The sequence below is a fragment of the Cheilinus undulatus genome, linkage group 16, assembly GCF_018320785.1.
Source record: "Cheilinus undulatus linkage group 16, ASM1832078v1, whole genome shotgun sequence".
In the NCBI taxonomy this organism is placed as follows: domain Eukaryota; kingdom Metazoa; phylum Chordata; class Actinopteri; order Labriformes; family Labridae; genus Cheilinus; species Cheilinus undulatus.
In genome coordinates, this window is record NC_054880.1 from 30,190,818 (window position 1) to 30,203,703 (window position 12,886).

Genomic DNA, 12,886 nt, shown 5'->3' on the forward strand with positions numbered 1-12,886 from the left:
CATGTATCCAGAAGCTGGTATATTCCTTAACTTTAGGAATAGAACACGATTTAAAAACATCACCAAATGCCTCACAAAATGCTAATCCTAAATTTATGATGCAAATTTAGCAAGTAAAACAGCTTAGTTTTAAAGGAGGAGCTGATGGTTTGGACCCAGAGTACATGCTACTGAGGCTTGTCCCAGCTTTAAAATTTTGACCAGGAAGCTGCAATTTAGGGTTTTGTCTCTTTTTGCTTGAAAAACAATAGTCACATGCTGGCCATGTGAATCTCATCTTTATTCATGAGAGCATGCATTACCTTCCAGCTTTGCACAGCACTGCAGCTGTTCATACAAACATGAAATTGATAATAGCATCCATGTTCATAGATCCACAATTATTGATCACCTTGGTTATTTTCTATGCCTGCCCCCAAGACGAGTTTTGGTTTATTTTGGCTTTAACAGTGTTCGTGTTGATCAGAAGTAGAATACTTAGCTGAAGAACATGTTTTTCTTCCTGCCACATCAATGATATAGATTTTCTAAGAGTTTGTGTTTATGTAGTGCTCGATATTTCAGGCGCAACTTTGAAAATGATGCTGATCAACCCTTTGTTTCCTGGTCATTCAGTCAGCACCACTGTCCTGTAAAACGGGGTTCAAACTTTCATCGTTACAGCTTTATTTCCCCCATTTCCTGTTGAAGCTTCCTTTCTCAGTCCCTGTGTAAGACTTTATGGTCAAACTGTAGGATAGCTCACACAATGTCCTTGTTTTGTTGCTTTCCTTTGCTTGTGCTTATCCATCCCATATCTCCCTTTTGTTGCTGTCTGATAAGATTTACTTAAGTCTCCTTCCTGGCATCCTGCCGACTTCAGGGAAATAAAACAAAATAAGACACAAAAGCAGAAATGTAATGTTTTCCAAAGGAGGAATATTAAAGATTCATAAAAATCAACCAATATAAATTTTTGAAAGTCAGTAATTGTATACTTTATTGAAATGCCACAAAACTTACCCCTCTGCCCTGTCCTCTGCTATTTTTCCAGGCATTATAAGAAGCGTTGCCAGGGACGGATGAGGAAGCATGTTGGAGACTTGTGTCTCCAGGCTAACATGCTGCAGGATGCCCTGGTCCACTACCACATGGCTGTGGAGCTGCTCAGGGGGGTCAATGACTTCCTCTGGCTTGGTGGTAAGTGTGACAATTTGCAGCTAAATACTAGATAGGATTTGAAATACAGAGGTGGGTACAGGTAATAAAAGATTTTTCTTTTTTAACCAATAAGTCATAGTTATTATCATGATTATTTACACAAATTTTATGAATAAGTCTTTGGCCTTTTCATGCCATACATCACTAGAATGTTGCAATTCTTGTGATTCTTACCCTGTGAACCATTGACGACCAACACAGCAGCCAAAATCTGTGCATCCATCAAACCACAAACAGCTATCATTAAAGCCGCAGAAGCTCCACTGTACCCTCTTGATCATAATATTCCAACAAGAAGGGTTATGCGACATTAGTAAGGGTTCCCACAAAGGAAATCCAGTGAAAGACTAAGAATCTAAACAAGAAACAAGAAACAAGAAGTATAACTTCATGTATGACAAGCAACCTTTCACATTAAAAGCACTGGAGCAGAGTGGGGCATTTCCAACTTTGCTTTTGGTTTTTTTTCTGTATTTATAAGGAAACAGAATATCTACAGATATTTTCTACTTTGAAATAATATTATCAGGTCATTAAACCAGTTAAAAAATGTAACATAGCAGTATCATGTCAAAAATCTATGCCTCCATTATGCTTTTGTTGTTGGAAACAAGATGTCTAGTAGAAAAATAAGGCTCTGCTAAAAGTTCAGTAACATTGTCAAGTATGTCTCCACATCTTAGGAGTCTAAAGGCAATTCATTTTTCTCTAACTTTTGTGCCCCCACAGGACATAGGGATTTAAAAGTCTAAAGTGTTTCATTGTTTTTGGCCCAAATGTCTTCATAACTCCTGTGTTGAGATTGTTAAAGTGTGGCCCTAAGGCCTTTGAGTCAGGTATTTATCCTGGGTCTAGACTTTGCTGCCTCTGGCCAAAGTGGGGCCTTAAGCAGAAAATGTTTCCTGCCTTTCTTCATACACACAGCACTCCCATCGTCTCTCTGTTTTCTTCTCACCAGGGAAAGAATAATACAATAAACATGTAATACAATATTTCAGCTAATGACATTATGAAAAGTTAAAGCAAAAGTCAACAGTGTAAACCAGGGGTGCCCAATATGTTGGTCGATCGCGAAAGCTATGCTGGTCGATCATGTGTCATTTGAATAAAGCCATATGACAGGTATCTATCAGTTGCCCCAGCGGTGACGTGATTGACGTGAAAAGCGGACAGTCTGTCAAACCCAAAATGCAAGGCGCGCCAGTTAACTAACTGATTTTGTGAGCAAACATCTCAGCCTATCTTAAATTAATATGTAACATGCGGGGAGCAAAAGACAACAGAAAAATGAGGAGCGCGCTTCAGAGAGCGCTTCAGAGACAGATAGTCCGCTCAGACTTTGACACACGCTACCAAGTCTTTGCTGTACTCTAGGTGACCGCTGCATTCATATGCTTTCCGTTTGGAGAGGACAGCAAGGTTGATTCCTTGGCCTCAAAAATCGACACATTGTTTCATATGATCTCAGCCGTGCTGACGGAAGAGATCTTGTCACTGGAGGCTGACATTTACTCCAAATCACGGGCCTATGCTGGACAGTGGTGGAACTTGCAGGGGAAAAGTATCTCAGCATGATAAAACGTGCAGCCTCACTGACCCAGCCTAAATCTACTGAAACGTATTGAGATGTGGCTCTTACTGTGTGTGTAGCATGCAGTGTGTTTAACAATAGATTGTGTGATGAGGGACAGCTCATATTTATAAAACTCCTTTAAAAGAATTTGCTCTGACAACTCAGTTGGCTTTTACATGTTAAGATTCTGCAAGTCACATACAACAGAAAGTTGACACTCCATTGACTTTCTTTCAGCAGAGAACTCACATTTTGTGTTGTTTCTGGTGTTAGAAAGTTGTTGTTATCAAGCCCCCTTGCAATTTTTTTTTGGTAGGTAGATCACGCTGAGCTGGTCATTTCATAAGTAGCTCACAAGCCAAAAAAGTGTGGGCACCCCTGGTGTAAACACTACTGTTGGTGTCTTTGAACATCTTTCAGAGTCTTTGGTGAGAAGAATAATAAGACCATGAGAGTTTGAAAATTATCTGATTTATTTTTTGTTTAGATGTGATTATCACTATTTTTGCTTTCCAGCTGCATTGGAGGGTTTGTGTTCAGCTTCTGTTATATTCCACTACCCTGGAGGCACAGCAGGGAAGACTCTGGGACGAAAACCAAGCATCTCTCAGCCAGCAGATGCAGGGAAACGCCACAGACCAGGTAAGCTATAACTGTATAACCATACCAATAAGTAACAATGATCTGAATGGGCTGTTCCCGGTGAATACATTTTGATTCAGTGAGTGTCACCTCTTACTGCAAACATTGCTACGCTTTGCTCTGCTGAGCAGCTTCTTTTGTGTGCAGAGAACAAGATGTTAGCTTCCTAAACTGCTGAAGCTTCTCTGATGACTCCCAATTTGATTCAAACTTAATGTAATTTAACCTGTCTAGTCTGTCATTAGCATGCTGTTAACATGGTGTTAAATTAATACTGCTTTGTGTGTAATTGCACTAAATTTAGAATTAATTTTTAACATGCCAATCAGTAAAGCATTATCTCCTGCCTAATACAAGCACTGATAAGATCCTGCTTTTGTCAATCCTGGATGATTTCTTGAGACTTAACAATTGAGTCTTGCAGCAAATTATAATGCTAATAAATAAGCAAATTACATAAAAATGTGTAGATATATTCAATAGCCTATATGATTTAAGATTGTCTAAAATTGCAATAAAATGCCATTAAAACATATCTGCTATCATCACCAGAATTCACAACAGTGTAAACAAATATATAAATGAACAGGAAACAATGAGGTAAGAGATGATGTTACTCTGATTTGCACGAAACAAACAGAAATTAGTAATTTTACAGTGAGTGAATGCAGCTATGATACAGACAGTGTGGATACTGCCTACAAATCTGCAAATCTGTAAAAAGAAGGAAAAGCAGTTATGTATGTATCACATTATAAAAACACGATAGCACCTTTTAATTTAGATTTTAAAAGGTGATTAAATACTGATAACTCAAAGTGCAGATTCTCTAGAAAATAACCCCCTGGTGGCATCAGTGGTATTGCAGTAATGGAGAAAAAGTACTTATTGTTCATAAGGAGCTTTCAAGAAATTTGGTGTCCAGTTTGAATGTAATCTGAATTCATTAAGGAATAGCACTTTGAGATGCAGTATCCCATCTTCGAGGGGGTTCTAGTTAGCATTTTTTAGATATATCAGTAACTAAAACAAATCATCTTTTCAGTTTTGCATGATTGGATTGCTCTCCAGTTCAGAAAATGAAATCACAATCTTTAACTTACATAAAACATCAGATTTGTACATTTTTTAAAGATTTTTATACTGTGGGGGAACTATTTAAGGTGTTCTGTGGTGCTTCCTTATAAACAAAGTCAAAGTTGGGTACATTCAATTTGTTGAATCAGATGGCATCATGTTTATCCTTAAGGCACAACGAACATGTCCTCCTTCTTGCAAAGCTGATATTTTTCCCATAAACTCAAAAGAGATGTTCAAAGTGAGCTTACAGCTCACAAGAAATCTACCTCAAAATCCATCTCAAAATATTTGAGTATTCTAAAAAAGACCAATTTGCAAAGGTTTCCTAGGCTTTTGTTCTTGTCCTCTTGATAATTACACACAACCACAATAATGGGGTTCCGGTTCAGGAAATGGACTATAAGTGTCATGTTCTTAGTGTTGAGCCACTCCTCAACCACAGACAACGTTATAAGTGTCTCACCTTGGCAAAAGAGAGAAAGAGCTGAACTGTTGCTCAGTGGTACAAAGTCCTGTTTTCAGATTAAAGTCAATTTTAAATTTCATTTGGAAATCAAGGTCCCAGGGTCTGGAGGCCGATCATAGAGGCACAGAATCCAAGGAGTGTGATGTCCAGTGTTTCGGTTTTCACTGTGAATGATGGTTTAGGGTGCCTTGTCATCTGCTGCTTTTGGTCCACTGTGCTTTATCAAGCCCATAGTCAACGCTGTCAGCCATCTACCAGGATATTTAAGAGCATGTCATGCTTCCATCTGTGGAGAAATATCTAGAGATACTGAGTTCCTTGTCCAGCTGGACTTGGGCCCTGCCCACAGTGAAGCCAAAACTCCCAGAAACTGGTTTGCTGACCATGGTATTACTATGTTTGACTGACAAGGTGACTAGTCTGACCTGAACACCATGAAGAATCTCAAGCTGAAGGCTGCTATCAGAGCTTCAAAACACTAGCAGTGCCACACACTGATTGGCTCCATGTCACATCACATAGATGCAGCAATTTGTGCAAAGGTCATCATTTCTGTACTATTTTCTTTCAAAGATTTATTTTTGGCCTTTTTTGCCCTTATTAGATAGGACAGTGGATAGAGTTGGAAACAGGGAAGATAGCGGGGAGAGACATTAAGGAAATAGTGCCACGGGCCGGATTCGAACCCGGGTTGCCTGCGCACATAGCGCGCGCCCCAACCACTCGACTACCGGCGCACTGATCATTTTTGTATTATAAATGCTTTTTTTTTGAATGATGTTATTCCCTTATTTTGAGATGGTGGTTTTTGATTTGTGTGAGCTGTGAGCTGTAATCATCAACACTAAAACAAAAAAATATTGAAATATTTCCCTTTGTATGAGATGTATGTAGAATGTATGGAAGTGTCATGAAATTCTATTTTTTGAGATGCACCTGTATATGCCTTCCCCTATTATGCACAGCAGCTACCTGTGGCTGTCAGTATTTATAGTTTCACTTGAGGCTCATTTGGCTCATTCAAATGCCATTTTAATCCACAGTGAGTCCCTCCCTACATCTATTGATGGCCTGTGTAAAGCATTGGATAGTTGGAGCGATATCATCCTTTTTGTTACTGAAGTGTGGCAGTGGCCATATGGGCTCTATGCATGAACTGCTTCCGCATTTGGCATTAGACCGCTCCCACACTTCCAGTCGGGAGAAGAGAAAGGCGTATGATGGCATATTTGTTGCGGTTTACTCGCTGTTTGCATGAGTTACCTGAGCTGACTGTCAATGATGAGTTAAATTTAGCTAAAGATGTACATTGCAGCATGCACGACGATGTCCAGAGGTGCTTTAAACCTGTTTTTCAAACATCATTTTAGCATGTTTGGATGCCAAGCAATGGTGATAGAGTAAACACAAACAACAATCGAAATTAAAAACCAACAAAACGGACAATTTAAGGCAGTATAGGAGGGTTTAGATTCCGTTTTGGCTTAGCACGTATTGTTGGGCAGAAGTTGTGAAGCGGCCTTATTTTCCACCGGAAATACGCCACCCCCTGCCGTGCATAGAGCCCATTGAAAGAACTGTCGTAAAACTAATTACGGGACAACCAAGAAACAGACAGGTAGTTGAAGCTGAGGTGGGCTTGAAGCCTCCTGACAAATATGCTAGTTTGTAGTCATATTCGTCGTTCTCCTAATTATTCAGAACTCCTTCTAAATAGAAATGGAAGAGCTATAAAATTCCCTAACTTGTGCAACATATACTCAGATATAAAAAAAAAACCCTGAAGTATTGCACTTATGCAATGTATAATCCTTTTGACACATGCTTGTTTATGTTCATGTTTTGCAATCAGTCTTCGCTACCTCTTTTTGGACATAAATGCTTTTTTCTTGGAATGAAACTGCCGCTTACTGATTGCATTATCTGTAAGCAATAAGCATGTATACGCATTTTTGTACACGTCCAAAACTCCAATGTAACAGGATTCAATCCAAATAAAGTAGTCTAAAACTTTCCTGGATGCCTTTAACTATGCTTATAATAAAGTAAAGCCCATGCTGACAGTTTATCATAGCTCTTGATTGAGAAGTAGGGCAGCTTCTGTTGTGCAGACTGTTGGGACTAACACTGCTAACTCTGTGTCTTGGAGTGAACCTGCATTCTTTCTCTCTGTCTGTAGGGGCTCAGGAGGTTCTCATTGATCCAGGTATGGTATGCCTAACCAACATAGCTCACCAGTCTGCTTGTTTGCTCGTGGCCTCATTTACCCTGTGTCTGATGTTTTTTGTTCCATCCCACATTCTAATTTGTTTCTATTTTTGTTGATTGGAAATTGATTGATGTTTTTTTCCCCTGTCACAGGTAATCCTAACCTGTGTTGGTTTACCATTACCTTTTGTTTGATTTTTAACGTACCTGCTCTGTCCCACAGCCACAGTTTTGCTAATCAGCATCAAACGACCACAAAACTAAGAATACAATATTTAGTATCTATCGTATTTCATGTTGTATTTTTAAACAATCCTTTTCTTACTCCTGTTAATTCTACAGAAATCATTTAACCTCATCCAAAAATATGAAATATTAAATTATTTGATTTCAAAGTTACAAATCGACTTTGATTCACAAACAGGTGGCACATTACCCCATTTTCAATTAGCCTCTTAACATTTTTAAACCTAGAAGCATCAAGACCCCCAATATATATTTAAATTTCATAACTCACTAAACAATAGTACTATATTTTCTAAAATGATTCACTTCCTCACGCTGCGTGTGGAAATTAATCATAGAAGTAGTACAATGCAACATCTCATATTCACACGTTTGCCGTGATGTCAGTACCGTGGTGTTGCTATGGACACAGTCCCATTTCCAGGCAATGCACTCTCAACTAGTATTGGTATTCTAGTCAGTTTTGGCTGAGGAATGCACCTTGCAGTCGTCTTTGCAGTATGACAGGTGCAAATTGAACTCCTGAAATGTTGCAGCAATCGTCGCTCCAATCACACCTGAAAAATACAAATGCCTTTGAATGACGTCAGGATATTGGTGTTAAGAGCTGCATAGTAAATTAGAACTGGAAATAAGCACATTTCTTCCAAGCTCATATTTATCTTCAGTAAAATATCTTAAGTTCTGGCAGTGGTAGTCAGGGTGCTGTCTTTAAAGTATAATTGGTGGATTTAAGCTTCCCTTTCTTCATGTTGTTTCCTTTCTCTTTGGAGTAACAGACTACTGCATGATCAACCTGGTGTTTTTTTAACTAATCACTTACCGTCCTCTTTTGAGAATAGGTGCCCTCACAGCCAACGGCATCAGTGCAGACACCAGCACTGAGATTGGAAGAGCAAAGAACTGCCTGAGTCCTGAGGACATTATCGAGAAGTACAAAGAGGCCATCTCCTACTATGGAAAGGTACACACCAAACTCGTCTTCTATCATAATTTCTTTTTATATCTGGTATGAAAATCATATAAATTAGTTATTTCATTTAATTTGCGCACATAGAATTGCATTAGATTGGATTAAAAACATCTAAGAGATGTGTCAGGAGAAATTTAGAAGCAAGCAGGCTTATGCAAGAGAAATTATGTTTCTATGAGATACAAAAAGCAATGTAACAACAACAGCTATGCATACAAACTGTATTTTCAAATTTACGTATAAAACGCATGCATACAAATAAAGTGTCGATAAACATATAAGCTAACCAACTGAATAAACAACAGAAATATTGAGATGGCAAAAGAAAACAAGAATTTACAAAAGAAAAAATTTAAAGCAAACAAAAATCAAGCTTCATGACTTCAATGTGATGGCAGATTCCTTTTAAAAAATTTAAATGATGACGAGCTCTGCATAAATATTCACCCCCTTTAAAGTGACTGACCTAATTCAACAGAGATCTAGCCAACTGGTGCTAGTAGTCTCACAATTAATGAAATAGGGATCACTTTAGTGCAGTGAATGGGTCTCAAGCGGTTGTAGTACAAAGGCACCTGTGTCTGGAAGGTCCAGTCACTACTCAGTCAGTATTCCTGGCTACCATTACACCATAATGACAAAAGAACACTCCATGCAACTTAGAAAACGGGTTATGACTGACTTATAACAATATATGTCAGGGGATGGATACAAAACAAATCCAAGGTGCTGAATATCCCCCAGAGTTCAGCTAAATCCATCTCATTCCAAGAAATGAAAGGAGTTTGGCACATGCGTAAATATGTCTAGATCAGGCTGTCCTTACAATCTGAGTGACCATGCAAGAAGAAGACTAGTAGAGAGGCCACCAGGACACCTATGACTACTCTAAAGGAGTTACAAGCTTCAGCAGCTGAGATGGGAGAGACTCTGCATCCAACAACTGTTGCCCGGGTTCTTCAACAGTCAAGGCTTTATGGGAGAGTGGCAAAGAGAAAGCCACTGTTGAAGAAAACTCACATTAAATCTTGACTAGAGTACGCCAAAAGACATGTGGGAAACTCCATGGTCAAGTGGAAGAAAGTCCTTATCTCTGATGAGACCAAAATGGAGCTTTTGGCTGTCAGACAAGACACTTTGTTTGGTAGACACCAAACACTGCACACCACCACAAACACACCATCCCCACTGGGAGGCAGTGGTGGCAGCATCATGCTGTGGGAATGCTTCTTTGCACATGGTCTTGGAAGGCTTGTACAGGCAGGGGGTAAAATGAATGCGGCAAAATATAGGAAAATCCTGGAGAACAGTCTTATTCAATCTGCAAGAGAACTACGGCTTGGGAGAATTTATTTTTCCGGGAAAGATAAGACAAAAAGGTGAATGTTCTGGGGTCATCTAGTCAAAGCCAAGGCTTCAATCCAATAGAGAATTTGTGGCTGGACTCGAAAAGGGCTTTTCATACCTGATCCCCATGTAACCTGACAGAGCTACAGCAGTTTTACAAAGAAGAATGGAGTAGACTCAGTGCTGATTGCAGCCAAAGGTGAATCTACTAAATACTGACTTGAGAGGGGTTAATGTTTATGCTGTCACTTATTTAACATTACAAATTTTTGTTCAATTGGCATTACTTTGTAGAAATCTGTTTTCCCTTTGACATAACAATTTTTTTGTAAGTTAAAAAAATGCCAAATTTTATTTACCATGAATGATTTATAAATGGAAGAGTAAAACATCCAAGGGGGTGAATACTTCTTATAGGCATTGTATTTACAGCCAATTTATCTGCCATTTATATCATCTAAACGTTCATGTAAGCCACCATGCTTCACTCTGAAATATTGCTGCTTTTTTCAGGATTCTTCAGGCATTGTTATTGTTTGTTAGCTTACTAGCAGCTAACTGGCTAGCAAACAATAAGCCGCACCACATTAGCTGATGTAACATTCATAATATTGATGAGGGAATATTGTAGCAAGCGTATTCATAGTAGGCGAACAACAGGATGAAATAAAACTTACCAGGATCAGTAACGGTAGTCTCCAGGACGGAGCCGACCAGCATGTACTCAGTCTGTGGCCGAGTTCAGAATGACTGGTTTCCACCGCGTCATGACCATCACGATAACCCCGCCCCCCGCCCCCAACTTAGTTGGCACTTCGCTCTGGCCCTCACTCTGGCCCAGCAAAGAGTTGGTGCCTGCTAGGCACCAGTTTTTAGCACCTGGAGCCAGTGCTTTATTGGTGGTAACAGAAAGAACCGGTGCTAACCCAGGCACTAGCCTGGAACTAGCCCTAGCACCAGCTCGGTCGTAAAGGGGCATTTGTGAGGTATAGTGTTAGGTTTGTGGCATTTGAAGCAGAAGCAACAGACCTAACAGCAGAATTCATTTAAAAATCTGGCATATTTTTTCAGTGCTCTTTGCAGCTCACCTTGAAGCTAAGCCTTAAGCTTAGTTTTAATGTTACTGTTGAAAAATATGCTTGAATTTAATGCTCATGAGATTAGAAAAAATACTTTATGTTTTTTAATACTGCATATCTACATTTGAAAAGGAATACACCTCTCATTTCTTGAGGAATCAAATGTTGCTTGTTTTGTTTTTGGCTGCTTCTAAAAAAAAAAAGACTGTCATAATGAAAGGAAGAGCTCAGTTTTTATACTGGAGGGACTTAAGTTTTTTTCTTTAATTATAAAATCAAGGTGTGCACAGATCAGATCAGTGGAGTTTGGCAATTTGGCATACTGCATACTATGTTAAAACGACTCAGTTGATATATTTATTTGGGTAAAGTAAAATTTTGCAGAGAACCAAGATTGACACTGCCTTTCATAATGAATTGTTCATGTTAACTCTTGCATTGCTGAACATAATTCATTTTATGCCAGTTTGGAAAAAGTTTTAAAACACTTTCTCTCTCGCTGTTACTACAACCCATTAAATGTTGAAAGAGTTTTGTTCTGTCTCTCCAATCTATGGATCAATGCTCTGACTTTAAATAATGACGTTTAGGTTCCTATAAAATCCGCACTTAAAGGCAGATATGAAGCTACCACTACAATAACGCCACACCAGGGGGCAGTGTTTGACTTGATTTAGTGGAATTTGAAGGAAGTAAGGACATTGTTTTTGAGTAGTGTGAGACAATAAGTGCTGACAGTAGCTTTTTATTTCTTAATGTTACTCTGGAAAAAGACTTACAAAGAGCATGGAAGCACATTATTCAGATTTTTATAAATTACTGTACTTTGTGACTAAGACACAATCAAAAAGAGTATTTTAAGGTATCCCCAATGCTTTGAGAAAGTGGAATAGGCTCATTATGCTACCAAACTATTCAGGAGCAGTCCTGTGCTTTATCTTCATTATAATAATTGCCTTTTTGCGTTGACCTCCCTCAGCCCTTTTACCTGTAACTAGTTCATTCAGAATTAAATTACATCTCAACACGTAGCTATTCAGATATTAATTGAATTTTAATAAGGAGACAATGAGGCTGAAAGTGGAGAGAAGTTGAGAGACGGCAAGATAAAAAATGCATTTACTTGCAGCCGCATGAAGCCTCAGCAGCAGTAGCTCTGGTTCCTGGTGGTAGCACAGATGCAGTACTTACTGGGAATCCCTGAAAAATGAGCAACAAGGGAATTTGGAGTTATCTCACTTGTCCGTCATCACACGTCTGCAGAGACTGATGAGGGTGGTCATATGCTAATGAAAAAACATTCTTCCTGATTATGAGGTGCCTTGTAGAAGTCAAGGGGACCCTCATTTTTCATTAACGCCGACCTCCCCCGCTCTTCCTCTTATCTCTCACAGTATAAGAACGCAGGTGTGATCGAGCTGGAGGCTTGTGTGAAAGCGGTGAGGGTGCTGGCCATTCAGAAAAGGGCAAGGGAGGCCTCCGAGTTCCTGCAGAATGCTGTTTACATCAACCTGGGCCAGGTATGTTATCTCAGTGAAAAATAAAAGCTTTTTCTGCTCCATAGGATGATAAAGAGGACCACCGGCAGTCTTGTGTACTGTTAAATCAACTCACATCTCCACCTTACCATTTTCTTCTTGTCTCATCTGTCCCTTAGTAATTTATGGGATAAAGGCCAAGGAAATTTAATACAACTTTGCCCTTTTAGTTCTTTTATCTGACTATTCATCTTTATATCATTATATACATGTTTTTTAGAAGTGTATGATGGTCCAATGCTAGTTCAGTGTAATTATTAGGACTAGCAAATATTTGTTTTTTAATCCATTATTAATCACTAAATTTAAGTACTTCATCACACTTAAATCACATTCTTTAAACACGTTTATGATTCAGTTATTTAAATTAAATTTATGTCTTTTTCTGGGAATCATATTAAGTCAAAAAGGTGTTTTTTTGTACCTTAGATTTATAATATAGATAAGTGCTGCACTGCTACACCCGTGGGGCCTGAAACAATGACTTAGAGCTAGACAGTTTCAGTAAGTGCTTTCTCTATAGAATACAGTGTA

The 12,886-nt window shown here is 38.9% G+C and overlaps 1 protein-coding gene across 2 annotated transcripts in view; it reads left to right on the forward strand.

The window, feature by feature from the left end:
* trappc9 (trafficking protein particle complex subunit 9) overlaps positions 1 to 12,886 on the forward strand; it is a 341,471-nt gene that overhangs the window by 5,084 nt on the left and 323,501 nt on the right. Inside the window, exons 3-7 of one of the 2 annotated variants that reach the window (XM_041809216.1) lie at positions 1,034 to 1,179; positions 3,290 to 3,415; positions 7,141 to 7,167; positions 8,258 to 8,379; positions 12,209 to 12,334. In XM_041809216.1, coding sequence (XP_041665150.1) covers positions 1,034 to 1,179; positions 3,290 to 3,415; positions 7,141 to 7,167; positions 8,258 to 8,379; positions 12,209 to 12,334 — 547 coding nt within the window. The remainder of the gene's footprint in view (positions 1 to 1,033; positions 1,180 to 3,289; positions 3,416 to 7,140; positions 7,168 to 8,257; positions 8,380 to 12,208; positions 12,335 to 12,886) is intronic. The other variant, XM_041809217.1, reaches the window with a different exon arrangement.